A 9635-nucleotide genomic window follows, 5' to 3' on the forward strand; every position below is an offset into this window, starting at 1 on the left:
TGTCACCTTCATTTTCAAATATATCCTATTTCATCTCCAAGCTGAGTCTAACAAAATGCTCTGTGTATTATTATATAATAATAATATGATACATAATATAATTATATATAATATAGTATAATGTGATTATAATATGTGATAATAATATAGTATATAATTATATAATGCTAGATTTAAGGTCATGGCTCTAAAAATGAAAAGGTTCTCTAAGACTCTCTAATCCAAACCTGTAAATTCATAAAGCTATCCTACCTCCTTCCCCTAGCTGAATCTAACAGAATGCCTTGTGTATTATTATATTATAATTACATGTATCATATATTAGGATATGACATAGAATACATATCATTATTATGTATTATATTATATTGTTATATTAAAATATTATTATTGTTGTATTATATTATAATTACATGTATCATGTATTAGGATATGACATAGAATATATTATATTATTAGATTGTTATTATATATTATAATAATTACACATATCATATATAATTATAATTTATGATACATAATACATACTTTTGCTAGATATAAGATCATGGCACTAAAAATAAAAGGGTTCTTTTCTAAGGCTCTCTAATCCAATCCTTTAAGTCCATAGAGATATCCCAACTCCATCTCCTGCCTAGAGAGTTATCTCAAATGATAAAGAATAAAAAAGAGGAAGGAAATCAGTTAATAAACAATTCATTACTTGAGTCTAACAGAATATGTTCCATATCCTCTGTTGTCCCTCACCTCTGAAAAGAAGCTAAAGATTCTGACTTTTTTCCCCAAAAAAGATGGGGGAGGAAGGATTTAAAAATCCTGCCATGGGGCAGCTGGGTAGCTCAGTGGATTGAGAGTCAGGCCTAGAGATGAGAGGTCCTAGGTTCAAATCCGGCCTCAGACACTTCCCAGGTCACTGTGTGACCCTGGGCAAGTCACTTGACCCCCATTGCCCACCCTTACCACTCTTCCACCTATGAGACAATACACCGAAGTACAAGGGTTTAAAAAAAAAATCCTGCCATATTGGGGTGACTGAAAGTGATTTCCTAAAGATGTGTGAGATGATGGGGAAGAGGACATGGTATGAGATTTCTCAGCACCCTTCCTTTATACCGAGGTAAAGGCCTCAGTGGAAAAGGAAACAGTCTTATCTAGCTAAAGAGTATTCAAGATGAACATGGGAAGGTGGTACTTTCTAGGGATCTACAGTGGATTTTCATGATTGGTGGATTCATTGAGCTTTCTCTCTCTCTCTTTTTTTTCCTTTCAGACTCAAACGTTTATCCCTGGAATCCACTCAACTATGCCCAGTGTAAGACTCAAATGCTGACCCCCATCCATTCGTCTCCCTCTTTTTGTTTGTGAAAAATGGACCGAGCAGTGGCAGCTGGGTAGATCAGTGGATAGAAAGCCAGGTCTAGAGATGGGAGGTCCTGAGCTCAATTCTGACCTCAGATACTTCCTAACTATGTGACCCAGGATAAGTCACTTAACTCTGACTGTCTAGCCCTTACCACTCTTCTGCCTTGGAAGTGATGCTTGTATCAATTTTAAGGCAGAAAGTAAGGGTTAGGGGGCAGCTGGGTGGCTCAGTGGATTGAGAGTCAGGCCTAGAGACGGGAGGTCCTGGGTTCAAATATGACCTCAGACACTTCCCAGTTGTGTGACCCTGGGCAAGTCACTTGACTACCATTGCCTACCCTTACCACTCTTCTGTCTTGGAACCAATACACAGTATTGACTCCAAGACAAAAGGTGAGGGTTTTAAAAAAAAAAAAGAAAGTCAGTAAGTAAGGGGGAAAAAAAGAAAGTAAAAAATGGACTGAGTTCTCTGAGATAGGACTTGTGATCAAGGCTACTCAGCTAGGAAGGCTGGGATCTGGAGTCTGAGGCTAGACTGAAGACATAGCCAGGGCCCTAGGAATGTTCTCTGTATTATTTGCTATATAAACAAAATCATAACTTTAGAACTGGAAGGGTTCTCAAAGGCTCTGTAATCCAATCCAGCAACTCCATAAATATTTATTAAGCACCTTTTATGTGCCAGGCACTGTGCTAAGTGCTAGGGATTTTACAGGGCAGAAAGTGAGGTCTAGAAAAGTTGGACTCATTGATTTGTGCATGTGTCTGTGTGTGATCGTATGTCTGTGTGTCCCTATGCGATTCTGTGTCTGTATGTGCGCTGTGTGTGGCTGTATATCTGGGTGTCTCTGTGCGACAGCCTCTCTGTGTGACTTTGTGTCTAGGTCTGTGTCTGCATGTGTGTGACTGTATGTCTGTGTGTGCCTAGGTATGTCTGGGTGTCTGTGCATGTGAGCGTGTGTGAGCGTGTCTATCACTATGGGCGTGTGGGACTGTGGGAACCGCTGCCTCTGAGTAGTTCCATCATCTCTTCTCTTTTCTAGGCTCCCCTTTTTCCAACCTCGTTGTTCCCTGGTCCGTTGTATGTAAGTTGCTGCCTTGTGCTCCTGGGGGAGGGCATCTGGGGGAGATGGCGTGAGCCTTAGACTGTGTGGCTTAAGAGAAGGTCTTCTGGGGTGAAGCCCAAGGCAGCCCCACACTTGGAAATGAATGAATGACTCCACTGGGGGCTGATCTCTCCCTCCAGTTATCCCCTGGGGAGTCCTCCAACCTTATCTTGACCTCAGGTCATCTCATGGCACATATGCCTGGCTTCCTCTGGCTTTTATTTTCTTTTTACGGAGGTTGTAATTGTCATCCTTTTCCCTAAAATGAGAGACAGCATGGTATGGTGCAGTGATTCCCCAAGTGGGCACCACTGCCCCCTGGTGGGTGCTGCAGCGATCCAGGGAGTGGTGATGGCCACAGGTGCATTTATCTTTCCTATTCATTGCTATTAAAATTTAAAAAAAAAATAATTTCCAGGGGGCTAAGTAATATTTTTTCTGGAAAGGGGGCAGTCGGCCAAAAAAGTTTGGGAACCACTGGTGGTGGATAGAGAGCTGGTCTTGGAGTCTGTGAAACCTGGGTTCAAGTTTAGCCTCTGATCCACACTGTCTGGGTGACCTTGAGCAAGTCACAAACCTCTAGGAAATGCTTTATGATTCTGAATTGCAGAAAAGGTGCTCATCTGCTCTGGTGGAGGGACTTTCCCCACGTCCTCGAAATCACAGATTCTTAACCTTTCTCAAAGGCACCAAACGGATCCCAAACCCTCTGCCCATTGCCCAAGCTTTCGGTTTACATTTTCAAACATCCCTTCTTACTACAGGAATGTCTACTTTGTTTTAACGCTTTGTCTCTCATTCCTTCTGCAGCCCTTACCGTTCCGTACACCAATCCCGGGGGGGCTCTACCCATCCAGGATAATCCTTTTAGCTGGCTCCATCCTGCCTACTGCTAACGGGTTAGCATCCATCCCAAGTTCTCAGGGTTAACCGTTCTCTTTATCTAGCATTCTTGTGGGCTCTGGGCAGCCGTGGCTCTTCCCTATCCCTAGTCAGTCAGTCGTAAGCCTTTATTCAGCATCTGCTCTTTGCCAAGCACTGTGCTAAGTACTGCAGATGCAAAGAAAGGTCAAAAAGAGTCCCTGCCTTCAAGGAGTTCCAATCTAATGGGGAGACAACACGCAAACTATTATGTACAAACAACTATATAGAGCAGCGATGGGCAAACTACAGCCCGCAGGCCAGATGCGGCCCCCTGAAATGTTCTATCCGGCCACCAACATTATTCCTGATCTGGCAAATACAATACAATGAAACTTGGAAAGAGTTGCCTTAGAAACAGAATGACAGATGAGCATTTCCTTTCCTTTGGTCCCTCTTTAAAAAGTTTGCCCATCACTGAGAAGATGCTTTGGAAATAATCAACAGAAGGAAGGAAGCCAACATTAAGGGGGGCTGGGAAGGATTTCCTATAGAAGGTGGGATGTTAGCTGGCACTTGAAGGAAATCAGGGAAGTCCAGAGGCAGAGATGAGGAGGAAGAACATTCAGGAAGAGAATCAGGAGACAGTAAGATCACAAAAACCCAGAGAGAGGAGAATATCAAGGAGGCAAGGGTGATCAAACATCGCAAGCTGAAGAAAAATCAAGATGGATGAAGGATGGGAAAAGATCATTAGATTTGGCATTTAAGAGATTATTGGGGGTGCAGCTAGGGGGCTCAGTGATTTGAGAGCTAGATCTAGAGACAGGAGGTCCTAGGTTCAAACCTGTCCTCAGACACTTCCTAGCTGTGTGACCCTGGGCATGTCACTTAGCCCCCACTGTCCCTTACTGCTCTTCTGCCTTGGAATCAATACACATCATTGATTCTAAGACAAGAAAGTATGGGTTTAAGAGAGAGAGAGAGAGAGAGAGAGAGAGAGAGAGAGATTATTAGTCATTTTGGAGAGAGCAAGTTGGCTGAATAGGGACAGAAGGGAATGACAGAAGTAATTTTCCAGCTAGACATCAGGGAAGAAGAAATGACTGCCCCTTCTATGGCCTCTTAGAGTCACAGGCGAGAGCTGGGTAGACACCAAAGATGAGCAGCCCTGCGGCAAGCTTTCACATCAGAGGTGTTAGTCCTTCCTCAACACCCCAAACTCTCCCTGAAAATAGTTTGCCAGGGGCCCAGGTCTTTCTCCCCATCGTCAGCTCCTTGAGCAAAGGATCTGAGTCATGTCTCCATTTGTAATCCACGGTGCTAGGCACCTTTTGCCTAACTGGTATTTGGTATTCATCAAATTATTTTTTGTTGGTGATTGTGAGGAAGTCAGCATTAAGAATGAGACAGTGCCTGTCCTGGAGCTTACATCCCATCAAAGGAAATAGCATCTATCGAATATATCGCATATCATATTATATATGTAAATCTTCTTGTCTCTTTCCTTCAGGTTTGTAATCAATCTCAAGTGCGGGAATGACATCGCCTTCCATCTGAACCCACGATTTTGTGAGAATGCCGTGGTCCGGAACACCCAGATTAACCGCTCGTGGGGATCTGAGGAGCGTGCTCTGTCGGGTTGTATGCCCTTCACCAGAGGCCAGTCCTTCATGGTAAAGCAGGAGGAGGGAGAGAGGGCTCGGTCGGTGGGGTGGGAGGTAGACCTTGAATTCCAGAGGTTCCATCAGAGAACAGTGGACTAGGAAGGAGATGGATGATGGAAGACACTAAATCTTCCATTTCCCGGGGGTGGGAGCAGATCCCTTCCAGAGCTCTGCACCCGTAAGAGGAAGGGATGCCTACACTGGGAAGAGAAGAAATAAGAAAACACTGACCTAAGGGCTCAGGTGGTTCATGGAGCACATCCCGAGAAGGGATGTCATTTATGCCTAGAATGAAACAGAATGGCCCTGGCATGGCTTCAGTATTACAATGATCAGAGATTTCATCAGCCTAGACTCTCCCCACTGGCACAGATCACATGAGTGGCCTCCGAGAGGTATTGGGAGCAGACCATTTATCACACTGGAGCTAAGCTGAAATGAGTCTCTCTTTAGCAAGGTGGCTCCTCCACTGGTGGGCTTTTTAACTCACTCTCTCACTGGACCCACAGAAGCCTTTCCAATCTGGGTAAGACCAGAGCTTGTGCTCTTTTGTCATTGTTTTCAGCAAACACAGTGTCTCCTCTATGATACCAAGAGACTCAGAAGAAGACTGAAATGAAGGACATGTAGAAGTATAATAAGGTGTCTTTAAATAATGTGTTTATCTAGATGGATGCTTTTTTAATAAAACCTTACTTTCTGCTTTAGAATTGATCTTAAGTGTTGGTTCCAAGGCAGAAGAGTAATAAGGGCTAGACAATTAGGGGTAAGTGACTTGCCCAGGGTCACACAGCTAAGAAATATCTGTGGCCACATTTAAACCTAGGACCTTTTGTCTCCAAGCCTGATGATCTCTCTATCCACTGAACCACCTTGCTGCCTCAGATGGCATCTTTTTTTTCCCCAAGATGGGATTTAAAAAAAAAAAAAGCTTTCCTTTCTCTCTTAGTATTAGTTCTAAGAACAGCAAGGGCTAAGCACTTGGGGCTAATTGATTTGTTTATGATCACAAGTTAAGAAGTATCTGAGGCCAGATTTGAACCCAGGATCTTCCTGGCAGAGGTTTGGCACTCTATCCCTGTGCTACCTCACTGTAGGGAGCCAAGCACACACATAAACAAATTATACTTAGAAAACAAAGCTTAGACTTAATTAAATAGCCTTACTTTGACTATCTCATTTTGTAGATGAAAAAACAATTGTCTGGTTGAATCATAGTGTTCTCCTAGACCCATGTTGATGAACCTATGGCATGTGTGCTGGGGTGAGAGTGGGGGGCTGCTCCTTTTCCCCTCTCCACCATGCCTGAGAATATCACCTGCTCTTCTGCCCAACAGCCCAAAGGAAACACTTCTCCCTCCTCTATCTGGAGTAAAGTGAGGGGCTCACATGCAGTGTGAAAATTGTAATTTGGGCACTCGGTCTGTAAAAGGTTCACCATCATTGTGACCTAAGCCAAGTCCCTTCTGTTGTAGATGAGGAAACTAAAGCTTGGGGAAGGAATTTTTACTCACATGTACACAGGCAGTTAGTAGGAGAATTAGGAGTTAAAATAAACCCAGTCCTCTTGTTGTGGGAGAGCAAAACTGGTTCTCACCTAAAGAATTGGAGCTCAGAACCCCTCATCTTAAAACGTGATAGTGTTTATTCAAGGATATTACAGATAGTGAAGCCAGGGTGATGGAAAAAGCCCAGGGCAGTAGTATGGCTCAGCTGGAAGATCTCTAGTGCATCAGCATGATATTCCCTCTTATGTCCTCTTTTTCAGACTTTCAAGGTTGTTTGGGTGCTTGGGTGTCATTTCTCAGCCTTATAAACTCTTATCAAAGGGGATAAAGTCATAACGTCCTTCAAATTAATTCAGATGTACAGAGTTAGAGTCTATATTTTAATTGGCAAATATCTGCTAATAGTAAAAAGCATAAGATCCAAAAGTACCATTTAGAAAGGGATTTCAAAGCACTATTTACCACTGCCAACCCACATCACTCTGACTCTGAATCTATCATTCTTTTAATCCATCATTCTTCTCATTGATTTATTATTATTTTTCAGACCCTCACTTTCTGTCTTTGTATAAGTTCTTTGACAGAAAAGTGGTAAGGGCTAGGCAATCAGAGTTAAGTAACTTGCCTGGGGTCACACAGTTAGGAAGTATCTGAGGCCAGATTTGAACCCCAAACCTCCTGACTGTAGACCTGGTCCTCAGTCCTCATTCCTCTTTCCATTGAATTAGAAAGGGATTATATCACCTCCAAGGCCTTCCTTATCCTGATTCAAATCTGTAAGCCCAGGACCTAGGCTGGCCTTTTATGAGGATCTCATTCTAACTAGATTTTTTCAAAATAACACATAATCACAATCATTATTTATATAATACTTTAAAGTTTGCAAATTGCTTTACAAATATTTCATCTGATCTTCCCAACAACCTTGAGAAATAGGTGCCATTTTTATTCCCACTTTATAGATGTGGAAACTGAGGCAGGCAGAAGTTAAGTGACTAGCCTACAGTTACCTGGTTGATAAGAGTTTGAGGCTATTGGGGCAGCTAGTTAGCACAGTGGATAGAGCACTAGGCCTGGAGACAGAATTCCTGGGTTCAAATCTTGCCTTAGACACTTCCTAACTGTGTGACCTTGGTCAAGTCACTTACTCCTAATGGCCTAGCTCTTACCTCTCTCCTTTCTGCCTTGGAAGAGATACTTGTATAGCTCCTAAAACAAAAAGTAAGGGTTTAAAAAAAAGTTTGAACTGAGATCTTCTCTATTCTGGGGTCAGGATTCTATCCCACCGAGTCACCTAACTGCCCTAATTTATGGCTAATGATCAAATTCTCCTCATCTATCTAATGTACAATCCATTACATTTATCCCATATCCAGGATGGTCACCCTCATAATCCCATCAGGACTTGCTCAGAGCTCTGCGGCAGGGAAGCCTGTCTACCTCCCTGGCTCAGCTTACTTACACAGAGAACAAAGGGCTCCTTGCAAATGAGCAGCAAGCAGCCTTGTAAAGGGATGGTGCCTTGCATCTCTTGGCATGCACTTTTAGTATCAATGTAGGCACACAGAGTCTCCCCTGAGAGACTGTCAGCCAGCCCCCTGATGGCAGAGACAGTGCATCCTTGTCTCTGAACCCTTGGGACCCAGCAGGCGCTTACTGAACATTTGTTGCTCTGATTGCCCCCTTGTCCTCCAGGTATACATCAAGTGTGAAGTCCCCTGCCTCAAGGTGACTGTCAATGGGCACCATCAGTTTGATTACAAGCATCGCATGAAGAACCTGCAATCCATCACCCAGCTGGAGGTATCAGGAGACATCCAGCTGACCCAGGTTCAGGTCTAACCATAGGTCCCCCTACCCAGGCATCCCAGCCTGAACCTTTCTTCTCTCCCTCCTGTCTCTCCTCACTTCTCCAGACAGAGCACCAGGCTCTCTGCCCCCAGAACAGAGACATTGGAGTAAACCGCTCTCCTCTTGGGGAAGGCAGAGGAGGGATCTCTCATATACCCAGCCTGTAAGATGGATACTTTCCTGGGACAGTTAGGGCTGAGTTCACCTTCCAGGCCTGGTTGCTGTTGCCTTCAGTGTGATATTTTTATATTTTGATGGGGGTGGGAGGTTCTCCTCTCACCACTCCTCTCTTCTCACTCTGGTGCCCCCAGGGGGCAGCTAAGTGGTTCAGTGGATTGAGAGCCAGGCTTAGAGATGGGAGGTCCTCAGTTCAAATATGACCTCAGGAACTTCTTAGCTGTGTGACCCTGGGCAAGTCCCTTAACTCCCTAGCCTTCTTCTGTCTTGGAACCAATACACAATATTGATTCTAAGATGGAAGGAAAGGGTTTTAAAACAAAATGGAGCAGAGCCCCTGCCTCAGTTTTTCCAATTTGAGTCAATACCCCTATCCATGATGTATCCCAGTGCCAGTTGCTTCTTTCCCCCACTCCCCATTTGACCCTTCTTGGTACCTCCAAACTCTGGACCTCTCAGTTCCGTGTTATGCCAAGATCTTTCTCTATGCCTTGCAAAGCCCTCCTTCTCCAGGGAGTATTCTGTGATAAGCAGGAGCCAACCAAAACTTCCTGCCCATCTCCACCTGGGTGGCAACCATCCTAGGTTGATCTCTGACCAGTTTATTCCAGGCATACAAAACAGTATCTATTTGTTTTTTTTGTTTTTTTTTTTGTTCATTCCAACTCTACTCCAACTTCTGGTTTTTGGACTCCTGAGGGCAGGGGCCATGTTCTACCTATACTTTGTATTTCTCTGTTGCCTCACCAGTCATATGTGCACAGCAGGTGCTTAATAAATGTTTGTTATATGGTATCGAGTTTGAACTTGTGGTTTATTATAAAATGATAATGTAATATATTATAATAGACAATGTCATATAATCAATATATAATATATAATTGATGCAAAAAACTATATAATTAATATAATATAAATATATTATATAATTAATATAGAATTATATCATATTATTAATGTAATGTTATATTGTTAATATGTTATAATTAATATATACCATATTATTAATACATTATATCAGTGATGGGCAAACTTTTTAAAGAGGGGGCCAAAGGAAAGGAAATGCTCATCTGTCAGTCTGTTTCTAAGGCAACTCTTTTGAA

The 9635-nt window shown here is 43.1% G+C and overlaps 1 protein-coding gene across 1 annotated transcript in view; it reads left to right on the top strand.

The window, feature by feature from the left end:
* Window positions 1-8712, top strand: part of LOC123246791 (galectin-9-like) — a 61483-nt gene extending 52771 nt beyond the window's left edge. The window contains 5 exon segments of the mRNA XM_044675582.1: window positions 1271-1312; window positions 2406-2447; window positions 3279-3367; window positions 4843-5005; window positions 8200-8712. Of these exon segments, the coding sequence (XP_044531517.1) occupies window positions 1271-1312; window positions 2406-2447; window positions 3279-3367; window positions 4843-5005; window positions 8200-8346 (483 nt within the window). The 3' untranslated portion in view covers window positions 8347-8712.
* The last annotated feature ends 923 nt before the right edge of the window (window positions 8713-9635 follow it).

The sequence above is a fragment of the Gracilinanus agilis genome, chromosome 4, assembly GCF_016433145.1.
Source record: "Gracilinanus agilis isolate LMUSP501 chromosome 4, AgileGrace, whole genome shotgun sequence".
Classification (NCBI taxonomy): domain Eukaryota; kingdom Metazoa; phylum Chordata; class Mammalia; order Didelphimorphia; family Didelphidae; genus Gracilinanus; species Gracilinanus agilis.